General features: G+C 37.3%; 1 protein-coding gene and 1 pseudogene across 1 annotated transcript; one reads left to right on the top strand and one right to left on the bottom strand.

Moving 5' to 3' along the window:
- The first annotated feature begins 714 nt into the window (after positions 1–714).
- On the top strand, positions 715–1708 carry LOC147499968 (chitinase 1 pseudogene; annotated as a pseudogene).
- A 1327-nt stretch (positions 1709–3035) lies between these two features.
- Positions 3036–8807, bottom strand: LOC147499967 (uncharacterized; the record flags this gene model as incomplete). Its single annotated transcript, XM_086563576.1, has 6 exons — positions 3036–3320; positions 3402–3502; positions 8183–8231; positions 8338–8412; positions 8483–8624; positions 8699–8807. Coding segments are annotated over 6 exons (609 nt in total), but the record flags the coding sequence as incomplete, so codon positions are not given.
- Between the last annotated feature and the right edge of the window lie 3553 nt (positions 8808–12360).

Raw genomic sequence — 12360 nt, 5'->3', positions numbered from 1 at the left:
CTGGATAAAGTCTTGTGGAGAGGCTTTATTGAGGACCTCTGCGGTGAATGGAGATGCGCGATACGTCTTAAGCATCTTGTGCACAATCTGTGTCGAATCCTTCTTTGCGGCGTTCTGACCAATCCTTTGAGATAACTCATTAATCTGTTGATTAACGTCATTGATGTTTGTTCTCTGCTCCGTTGCCGAATTTGTTGTTGCCGGTAACTATCCACCGAAAGCACGTAAAGTAGCATTTTCCTCCCCGAAAGCAAGGAAATGCTCTCATTCGCTATTCCCAACCGTGGGCAAGGTCTTTGGACTTGATCTTCTAGGCTAACCATGCTTCGTGGGCTTGAGAGTTAGAGATGGATGAACCGATTTAAAGTGGCTCTCAAGTAATCGAAAACCACAGACGGCTTAATGTAAAGGAGTGTTTTGGATTTCTTGTTGGACCGAAGTTCGCTTCGGCCGAACCGCCTCGTATCCTCTTCTTAGTTTTTCTCCTTTTCTTTCTTTTCTTCGGAGAGATGAATCGGGCCCGAATGTAGTTCAATCGGTGGTATTTATAGGCTTAGGGAAGGATCAATCTAGAAGACACGCGTGTGTTTATGCTACACGTGTAAGGTCGAGATCGCGTGAATGAGTGTCGAAATGGTTATATTATAAGTCATGCACTCATTGGGTGTTGATGAGGTTATCCCTATTTTCCGGGATGGGTAATGATTACCCCCGATGGTTATCATTACACGAGGCGCTCGCCATGTGCTCGTCTTGAAATATCTTCGTCCTCTCCTTTCTCGTAGGTCGCTCTTTTGGAGGTCAGCCAGACCGGGTGTTCCCGAGAAGGGAGCTGCTCCGGTTAGGTCTCGAGGGTCGGGCGGCCCCGAAGTTAAAACTACGTTGCACGCGTGCATAATAAGATATCGCTCCCCTACGATCGACATTGATTATGAGCACTTTCAAACTGACCTGAATACCTTCGCAGAGTGCATTGGAAGACTAATAACGACACTTAAAGGCAACGGACTCATATCGTTTGCTTCCATAGCGCCTTTTGATGATGACCAAGTTCAGAGTCATTACATGGCACTGTGGAGTAAGTATGGACATCTCATAGACTACGTCAACTTTCAGTTCTATGCATATGATCAGGGTACAAGTGTGTCTCAGTTCATGAAATATTTTGAGACCCAGAGTTCACATTATCAAGGGGGAAAGATCATGGCTAGTTTCGCTACTGATGGCAGTGGAGGGTTGTCTCCAAATGATGGCTTCTTTACTGCTTGCAGTAGGCTAAAGAGTCAGGGAAATCTTCATGGCATCTTCATTTGGTCCGCAGACGACTCCAAGAAGGAAGGATTTCGTTATGAGAAGCAATCGCAAGCACTGTTGGCAATACCCTAGGTAGTAGTCCCATATTAATCACTACCCTGAGAAGCTTCCACACGGAACTATCCACGTCTGTGTTGTACTATGTCGTATTCTATTTCTAGCCTATATGCTGTTCAGCTGTTGAATATTAAATCTTGATAAGTATGTGTTTTTTTAGAGGCCGCGGATCTTCTCCACCCGGGTGTAAAAGATCACATTTTACACCTTACAAAAGTAAATTGACACCTGTCCACATATTTCACATCCAAAACAAAGGGAAGTAACGGTGTTAGATTAAAAAAAAAAAAAAAAAAAAAAAAAAAAAAAAAAAAAAAAAAAAAACAAACAAAAACAACGCTACAAATCACTAAAAATAAGGAAAGATGTTGCCAAATATCCAAAACAAGATTCGAGCTCTTTTTTGAGATTGCTGAGAACAAAGAAGACTATAACAAGTTCTATGAGGCTTTCAAAAAGAACCTAAAACTTGGTATCCATGAGGACTCCCAAAATAGAACCAAGCTTGCTGAATTGCTCAGGTATCACTCAACCAAGAGTGGTAACGAGCTGATTAGTTTGAATAATTATTATCACTCCTTTACATGCCTAGCTTGTTACAGACAAAGTGAATGCAGTAATAGATCAACACTATTAGTCAGCACTTTGGTGAAGACAAAGTGAATTGAATGAGTAATAGATCAGCACTATTAGTCATCAGTACTTTGGTGAAGCCCATGGGTGTTATCAGTCATGCCTTACACTCAAGCTGCAAATAACACTCAATGAGACATGCATAAAATCATCCCTGTTGTGGGATATATGCAAGGCAAAAGTTTCTGTCAAGCAAGCTAGTTTAGCCTATTTTCGCTTCAAATCCATGTAAAACCAAGTAATTTAAGGAAAACAATGTTCTTAATTTCATTGCTGAAGTTAGGCCTTACAAAGTTACAATGTACTAAAGTTGTAAAATTTATGTGTCATTTGAACCTTTTCTACAATTATTTTTATCTAAAATTTGTGATGAGTAGTGAGGAAAAAAATGAATGTATCAAATCTGAAGCATTTTTTGTGGAGATTACCACACCTTCTTTTCTTTTTTTGTTTCTCCATTTTCCTTTGAAGTAGAGAGAGAGAGAGGGCTTAGAATGTGGAGATAAAGTGATAAACCAAACCACGCACAGAATCTCTCTATTTTGTAGCCGTTTTTTATTCTTTGTAAGGTGTAAAATATGATCTTTTCCACCCGGGCGGAGAAGATCTGGTCTCGTTTTTTTATATGTTTATTTACTTTTTTAATGCTTTTGGAGAGTTGGAAACTCCTGGAAAAAACATGTTTTTTCGCATATAAAACACGTTCATTGCAGAAACAAGGGCGAGCTGAGAGAACTCAGCTCCCCGCAGCTTGATTTTGGATTTCTAGTTCCTCCTCTTACCAGTAAAGTGGATAATATCTCACTTCTTTTGTTTTTCTCAATTCTCTGCTCGGTTTTCAAACACAAGTGAAAACTGAAAATCCGGAAGTTTTTTTAAAGAACTCAAAAGCATATAGAACATAAAAGGATCTCTGTTGAATCTCTCAAAATATCCCTGTTTTAGGTAAAAGACATTTTTGGATCCAACCTACCCCAAGGGCTTACACTTATAGTACTGCAAAGAGATAACTATCAACGAAGAGAAGTCTATCAAAGGAAGAGGCGTCCACTAATGGCCTCAGTTATAGGATTCAAAGATACACAAAGCCTAAACAAAGGTTCGCATGTCATTGAGAATAAATTTAATAAATCCTATTCCATGAACAGAGTACTTGTCCAACTGATCCTAAAGAGAATCCTTCTTACTGAAGAACTCGCATCAGGATTTGATTATTAAGACAGAAACTTCTATTCTTCACAATGACTGCATTCATTGCCTCAATCTCAGAAGGAAACTGCACAAGCGCCATCCTAACTGGGTCTGGAAATGATTGCCTGCACAAAATTACCAAACATAGGTATGTACCTGATTTCCAAAATGACTTCAAGGTATTAATTATATAACAACGAATTTACCTGAGAAAAATATGAAGGCTTGATGAATTGAAGTCGCAACCACACAAGAAGCGCTCAATATCCTCTGGCAATGCATTGCGAGGAAGTCCCTGCAACAACACCTGATAAAGACAAAACAAGTGATCTGGAAATTAGGTTTATGGAATGTTGGCAAAAATCACAAACGCAATAGGCAATATTAAATATTTATTTCTATATCACACAGTTTTTCTGCATATACGATGCACCACTACCAGCTATCATTGTAGATGTACAATTCTAGCATTTACTTGCAGCACCAAGGAAAATAACAGATCCAGGACGAACCCAAACAACATTACATAACAGCGACAGTGAAAAACATAAGAGTAGGAACTTCTCGTCAACATCCACAGAAGAACTACTACGTTAAAGCAAAAATAACTCCACAAATGAACCTGGCACTGTCAACTTGAGGTGGCACATAGCAAGGTAACATTCATTAGCCTCATCTCCTCCTTTAATTGTATGTAGAATGATGTCCCCAACAAACTCATGCAGCCTTGCACCATTTCTGACTGCAACAATCCACATCATTCCGGCCTGCACTTCGTCTCTTTTGAGTTCTTTGAGGGAAAACCTATTAACAGCCTCAAATCTTAGTCAAACTTTTTTTGGGATTGGTCATACGCAAAGGCTTACTTCTGCAGCATTCACTTATAAAGCTAGTTTTCCTTCAAATGTGGCATCGTCCCAGATTATTCAACGAATTAACTAAATCCCAAAGCTCTCTCCTTCCAGTGGATCAAAACAATTATACTCGGCATAAAGAAACGTCATACGTGGCAAGATGAATGCAAACAAAAGGTCAAACAATGAAAGCATGGTATTGACCAACCTGTGCTTTCTCCAGTGCAGAACAAGTCTTTGTTTAACTTTTTCTTGCTAATATAGATTGCTGATGTCACAAAAACGAAACATTTCACTAAATTGTAACTAACTAGAATTGGTGACAGCTTAGTGAAGTATTAAAATCTTGTAACCTTGCAATTACTAGAAGTCTAAACAGATAAAATTAAAATTCTTCCGACATTTTGACACAAATGTTGGTCAAGAGTGTCAGACAGAGCTAACGAGAAGCCTGCAAAAGGATCTCACCTCTACTTTGCACATTTTATACTCTAGTAGTCAATTTGTAAGCATCTCTCACACACAGTATTTCTCTTTCTACACCATATTCTGCGAACTTTACAAGATATTAGAAATACAATAAAAGTATAAAACAAAAAAAATCGTTGAGATATATAATCCAAAATCGGATTCTGCAGTTCTACAGTACCAAAAAAAAAAATTGAAACGTCCACCCTCCACAATAGAATACCAAAGAGTGTTTAACAGTATTACAGAATAAAATCAAATCAAATGACAAAGGAGTGGTGATTTGCTACCGAAGAAGGCCTACTGTTCTTGAAATACATACAACCAAGACTTAAGTGCATGCACAAATCTCTGGCTAGCCTTCATCAGAACATAACTATGACCACCCAAGCAGGTAGGAACCACCTCCTCTGAGGCAAGATAACCCATAAAACCGAATGAACATCCATCTTTTAGTATTTACATATCCCCACATGGAAGCGATTCAAGCTTCCCAGGTCCAGACCCGCAAAACCCTTCTTTCAAGTCTACCCTAAGGCCATCTGTTCTTCTTCATTTCCATTTGATGATCCTCACCAGCTTTCCCAGCAGCTAGCTAGCAACCTCAGAGGGTTAGTATGCCCCACTAGAAGCTATTTCACACCCCTTCACCAGGAAGAAAATACTTAGTTCAACATCTAGCAGCGACTGAGAAAGCATATACTACTCTTCATCCCTCTACTCAATACTGAGACCAAAGAAAACAAACATGGAGTTTAGCTGATGGATTTCTCTTTGCCACCATCCTTTGGATAATCTATTCATCTTCTTCCTTCTGGTCAAAATGGGTAGTTTCATCCATCTTGATCTCCAAGAGGCCAAAACAGTCAGTCCATACATAGATTTTTCTTTTAAACCAGGTACTTCTTTCCATAAAGCAATCCAAGCATTGGCATGCCAATCCACTCCCAAAACAACAGTCCAACACACACCCCACCCTCCCCTCACAATTCCTCCATCTGGGCGTAAAATCTATCAATACGATTCAGCAATGGATTATTTGATCCTGCAAACCAACCAAGTAAAAGGGCCGTGTCCCATCAACATATCCACAGTGTTATTACAATTTAGACATTAACAGAGCCTCCCATATCTCTATCAACTTCCAAATTGCCACTTCTTTCCCATTTGTACTGTTGTAAATTATCATATTCACCAATGCACTAGATCCTCATACCAGTCTAACATCTTCCACCTCCTGAAATTGATCCTCACATCGTAATCAGCCTGCCCGTAGATGTTGAAGGTTAAACATCAGTGTTGCCCCTCATTAACGACATTTAACTGTACGAGAAAAAGTTGATTGTACTTCATTCACCTACACAAATCCTTTATGCCAAATTTTGACTTAAATAGGAAAGAGGAAAAATCACAAATAGAACCTTATGCGTTAATGCTATTAAATGTGACTTGAAATGCAACCTTTAATTACCAATCTAAAATTCTACATTAAAAATACAAAACAAATGTCTTCAGGTGAGTAAAGAATATATCTGCTTTGTAATGAATATATCTGCTTTCTAATGAGATGCCTTTCCTCGCTACAAAAGACCATGGAAATATATCCCAAATAGCTATTATACAGTAAAGTAAAAACACACTGAAACTCTGTAGATAGTACATGCTACATACCTATACAATGGGTCCTACCCTACCCCTGATTCTCCAACAATAAAAACATGACAACTGAACACTTGACTTAGACTGATAATCTAAGTAAACAATAAAATGATTGATCTACACGAAACACAATCCCCCCCCCCTCCCATAAATTTTTAAGAGGTGTCCAGTGGCCTACTGGTCAAGACTTGGGAAGTTGGCCCAAGGTCTTAGGTTCGATTCCCACCTTCAGGGAAAAGGGTATTAGGAATAAAATAAAATTTATAACTAAAGAAAAAACAAAAACAACAAAAAATGTGTAAATCATGATTTTACAGAAAATATTATGGTATCTATGTCCTATGAGTTTCTAGTTTTTCCCCAACAGTGTCCCTACTTATTAAATATGATTATGCTTCATAGATGTATGTGTTGTAACTCCAAAGGAAAGTATATATTTAACATATAATGATTAATACTATTAATCAAAACTAAAGCAATCTCTTTTATTTCCCCACAGAACTCTTGAAGGCTCATCCAGACAACAGCAACAAAATTGATGCATGGAAAAACAGAGTTACACAGTAATAAATAAAAATACTTCTAATCAGAAGAATAAAACTCAAATAGCTAAAATAGTATTGGTAACACAAAGAGAATCCAAGTCAAATGGAAGACATATCACTATCATTGGAAATCATCTACACGACTCTCCTATTTATAGCTTACCACTATGCCATTATCCAAAAGCATGACAAATTTTACGGAAAACATATTGTGAAATGGAATGTTCTATGCCATCCCATTAAGGATGATATCTTCAAATGATAAATGATATGTTAATGGGAATAAATCCAAATTATGAACAAACCCTTGTTTGGAAATGACCTTTGGAATATAGGGAAGAAGTTAATAATATTCGGCGTAAGGTGATAATACTCAAGTACCACTTGGAACCATGTTTTCCAGATTGGAAAGATCGACATAGTAATGTTTGTAATCACTGAGGGGAAGGAAAACTCATAAGCTTTGGAATGACATTTGGTTTAGCAACAACCATTCACGCATCTCAAATAGATATTTCTAAAATTTCTAGAAACACGAGGGTTTTGCTGATGAGTTTGTGAGACATGGTGAGTTAGTTAGTTTGAATCATCTTTTTGATCTTAAATCTTAAAACTGGTTGGAAGTGTAAAATAGATTTCACATAGTAATTCACAATTGGACATTAGGGGGAGACAGTAGGAAATTTTTCCTTGAGAACCACTTCTTTCAGCAAAATTTATTTTATTACGATTAACGATTTGTTAAAACAAGATAGAAAAGACCAAGTTAGAAGGAACTATATACCATACAATAAGCACTTCCTCTTAAACCATACCAACTGTAGACTGGTAGATCGTCCTTATCTACAACAATCACATGGTACTAGCACAGCCCTATTTAATTAATTCTTCTTGGGGATTCTTTTCAGGATCACATCTCTCCATACGGATTCCTTGATATTCGCTCCAGATTGACCATACATTCTGTCTGCCTTAATATCATCATATGTTTCACTGTCTTCATCTAATTGTCCATCAGATCTCACTTTGTGAACCACATGTTCTACACTATTAAATCTCAGTACTCCTGGCTAGACAAGAGTCGTTCTCATAGCAAGCTGGACAGTTATTTGAACCAGTTAGCATCTCACCATAGCACGTGGATAACTTCTATTTCCCTATTGCATTGGCATTTCACTACAGCTTGTGGAGAAGGGCACGGTACTCCCAATGAAGTTTAACACTGTAATGGAGGTGGTTGAACAGATTAAAAGGGTCCTTTTTTCTACCAGCAATAATGGGTTCCCACAACTATCATGAATTTCTTGAATTTGACTTTACAATCTAGTAACTTTATCCTAGTTAACACAGTCCACATAGAGATAGCCATTCTCCTAGTTAACATAGTGCATGTACACAACTTAGTTAACACAATGCACGCCAGATTGAAAACACTGAACAAATTAGATTTCTACTACTTACAGTTTTCCCATCATAGTACTCAACAGAATCCCACAATCTGCGATCCTGCCTGTAAATTCAATAATAAAAAAGGTTACTCATAACAATCAACAATTATCATTTTTTTTTAAAACATAACCTCGTACAAGACAGAAAATCATCATACCAATTCCAACCGGCACAACCGCCCCTTCCTACTATTAGCCTTTATAGCATTATCAAACGCAGGACCGACACAAAACTGCAACGCCCTGTATAAAAAAACACAATATAAAAACAAATACACAAATAAATAAAGAAAGAATAAAAATAAATACATACATTCCCTCCGGTTTAAAATTAGGAGCATAAGAAACTCTAATATCGTGAGGCGAAAGATGAGATCCTTCCAGTAAATGAATAACATCATTCTTCGTTGTATATTTACCAATTTGGAAGAGTTTGGCATACACAAAACCTCCTTCTAAAACAAACAATAAAATAAAACGTTAAACACCAATAAAACCCTAGCTTAGAATTACTAAATAATTAATATACCTGCATTGGGATTGAGGGACTGAAGAAATGGGTCCACCGAGTTTTCAGTAGGCGGCTGTTGTGTGCAGAAATGATTGTGGAGAAGGAATGATGGAAATGGGTTTGGCTTTTTTTTTGGGATGAGGATTTGATTTTGTTAGGATGTTTTTCAGCAGTCCGCTCATCATTCTTCTTCTTCTTGCTTCTTGTTTTTGTTTTGGACTAGATTCTTTTTTCAGTGCAGGACTAGAAGTCTAGAACTGTACGTCGATATATATCGGAAAATCAAAGTCCCGATATGGATTCGATGGGCTGGGCTTCTTTAGTGGGCTTACATCTTTTAATACTTTAGCTTATTTGTCAAAGAAAACGAAAGTAAGTTATAAAGAATTAATTAGTCAATTGGATATTCGGGAGCCAAAACCTTAAGTTAATTTGAAAATTTATATTATACTATATTAGATTAGTTATTAGATTTTTAATTTTTCTTGATGAACGCCATTTCGTTTTATTGAATTCATAGAATAATTATTGGGAACATACATATCAATATGCATGGATCATACCCTTCGCCCCTTCCAGTTCCTATAGCAATAGGGAATTTTTTCCAAGATCAATGACCGTTACCAATGAATTCCTCCGAAACCCTCAACACATCACCGATTCAATATTTCTTAGCCCACTATTGACCAAACCACGGGCACTAGGTCCAATGTGATGATCCTTTAGCCATGCTTCGCCAATTGGAAAACCGGCACCGGAAATATACATGCCACTTAGCGGTGAAATATAATGGAGAGTTGACTCAAATGGCACTTTTCTTTATTCTATAGATACAGATACAAATTTTATCCGTTTTTACACACTAGCTAACGGTCCAGCCCGAGGAGCTACATCATATGCACACTAGGAGGCGTAGATAATTGTAACCATATACGCATATAAAATAAAAGCAATGGAGTGCCAATCCTCGGGCTTTATTTGTAAAGTTTCTATTCCTTGGTAATCGAAGCCCAAAGATCTATGAACTAGCCTCACGCTTGACTAGCCAAGCGGACAAGCGACCACATGCTTTTTGATCTCCCCAGTTGAAATTTGTATAAATAAATTAAGTCGAAATGCTTCATAACCCTATTGATTGACCAAACCGGAAAAAAGTTACCTTTTTTTATACGTTCCTAGTTGATCGAGAAATTGCAATAGAAAAGATAATATTTGCTACTATGAGATATGAGATATGAATATTATATTATATTAATTGCTCATTCAAATTTCTTGTAATGAAAACTCCACTCTCCATAAAAGAAAAACCCATCCATGAAAATCATCGTGTCGGTTTTGGTTTTGGTTGGGGTACCCGGTTTTACTATTAGTTCAAATGGTTTTGGTTCTTGAAGACCCACTTTTAATGGGTCTAACATTTTAAGACCCATAAGCTGCTATAAAGCGATTCGATTTGGTTCAATTTCTTGTAATTGGGTACCCATGCACACCCCAAGTTCAATCACGGTTGTATAATTTTTCGATTTCCGTTAATTATTCTTTATGGTTCTAATTTTCCGTTAACTATTATTTGAGGTTAGTTAGTTCAATGCATTTGCATCTAGTTTTCGATTTTCCATTAATTATTTTTTCAGTTAGTTCGATGCGGTTACATCTAGTTTCCGATGCATTTGTATCACGGTTTCGATTTCCTTTTAATCATTTTTCAATGCGGTTGCATCCGTTTTTTATTTTACATTAATTATTCTCGAGAGTTAGCTCAATGCAAATCGCCCGTTTTCAATTTCGTCCATTAATATTTGGGGTTAGTTCAATGCATTTGCATCCCATTCCGATTTTTGTCAATTATTTTTGTGGTTAGTTCAATGCATTTGCGTCCAATTTCCGATTTTCTATTAATTATTTTTTGAGGTTAGCTCAATGTATTTACATTGGTTTCGATTTCTCGTTAATTATCCTTTAAAGTTTGTTCAATGCGGTTGCATCCAATTTCACGATTTCCCATTAATCATTCTTTGAGATCAATTCAAAATTGCATCCATTCAGTTTTGAATTCCGTTAATTATTCATGAGGTATCCATTTTTAGTTAATTATTCTTTGAAGTTAATTTATCAATGCGATTGCATCCGGTTTGATTTTCCGTTAATTATCTAAGATAGTGTGTAATACCAACTTCTAATGATCATTTTGTAGTGTCTTTACAAACATGGCACCAAAAATTTATAAATGATTCACTGTATGGGATCAACAAAGATACTCTAATTTCTGATTTAAATTACTAATACTACATTCCCATCTAGTGATAATATGCATCAAAGGCATAGGATTCATGTGCAACTACATTGTCAGGTACGTATCATGGCTGCATGGTTCCCTGCTTTAATGCGAGAAAGCCGCCGCGCCTGATCTAATGGTGCATGCGGCATGTTGGGGAGTTAAGGGTTAGAACCATCCTGAAGAATAATAAGCTAATAACTATATAGCCTATGTCATTTTTTTTATGCGCTTTTGAATGTTTACTCTTTTGTTATTACCAATCAATATAAATGGCCATTCTTTCTGGTTTAATTCTGCGACATATATAGTTGTGTTGTTGTCCCAATGTCCCATTGATTCATATAATGGAGCTTAATGAGTTGTGGTAAATCATTAGTTGTGTTGTGAATAAATAGCTGGCAAAACAACATTACCCATAACAAACGGATCAATCCAACACAAGGATCGATCATTCTCAATAGACAAGACTTCAACACTCTCCAAGTAATATCCCAACACTTACTCAATATCAAATAACAAAGATATAAAAGTAAAACAATTAATGTAAGAAAGAACAAACCACAAGACGAGATATATCGTGGTTCGGCAATTTGCCTACGCCCACATTACGAAGTTCCAAGCTTTACTAGATGTCCCGAGTAACAGTTACAAGTCTCTCAATTCAACCACAAAGAATAAACACTCAACTCACAAAGAATTGTTCACTTATAATCTCTCTCTTCTTGGTTTGGAAAAGTTAGATTTCTGAAAAAAACCTATATTTATACTTTATTTCGAAAAACTTAGAAATAGTGAATTTAGGTGGGCCGAAAATCCGGAGCGGCACGGCCTCACCAAGCAAAACGAAAGTGCTGGTCGCTTTTAAGCTCCCCGGAGGTCACCAAAGGCACGAGCTATATAGGCAAAAAGTTAAGGTAAAGGAGCCGGTCGCCTTACGTGAAAAGAAAAAAATACCTTTTCTCTACATTCTCCACCTCGGTGAGGTTGTACCACATAAAACCGAAGTTAAACACATCCAAAGAAGATGACATCCAAAAGTGGGAACACATCCAATCAAGGAAGACTCCAGTCAAGTCAACGCCCGAGAAGGGGCCATGCCCACAAAGTGGTTCATTCAAGCATGTAGATTTGGAGCAAAGTCCAAATGTTGTTGGAACTTAACTAGAATAACCTTTGTCAACATATCGCCAGGATTATCATGGGTGTCCACTTTCTCAAAGTGTTACATCACCATCCTCAACGACATCTCGTGATAAAGTGATAACGGATATCAATATGCTTGGTCCGAGAGCATGATGAACCGGTTCTTCGCCAAAATGAATTGCACTCGACTATCACAATACAAAGCAACACCGTTCGCTTCAATACCCATATCATCCGGAAGACCTCGGCCATAGTGCCT

This window comes from Coptis chinensis, chromosome 5 (assembly GCF_015680905.1).
Source record: "Coptis chinensis isolate HL-2020 chromosome 5, ASM1568090v1, whole genome shotgun sequence".
NCBI classification, from domain to species: Eukaryota; Viridiplantae; Streptophyta; class Magnoliopsida; order Ranunculales; family Ranunculaceae; genus Coptis; species Coptis chinensis.
This window is presented reverse-complemented; position numbering and strand designations above follow the sequence as displayed.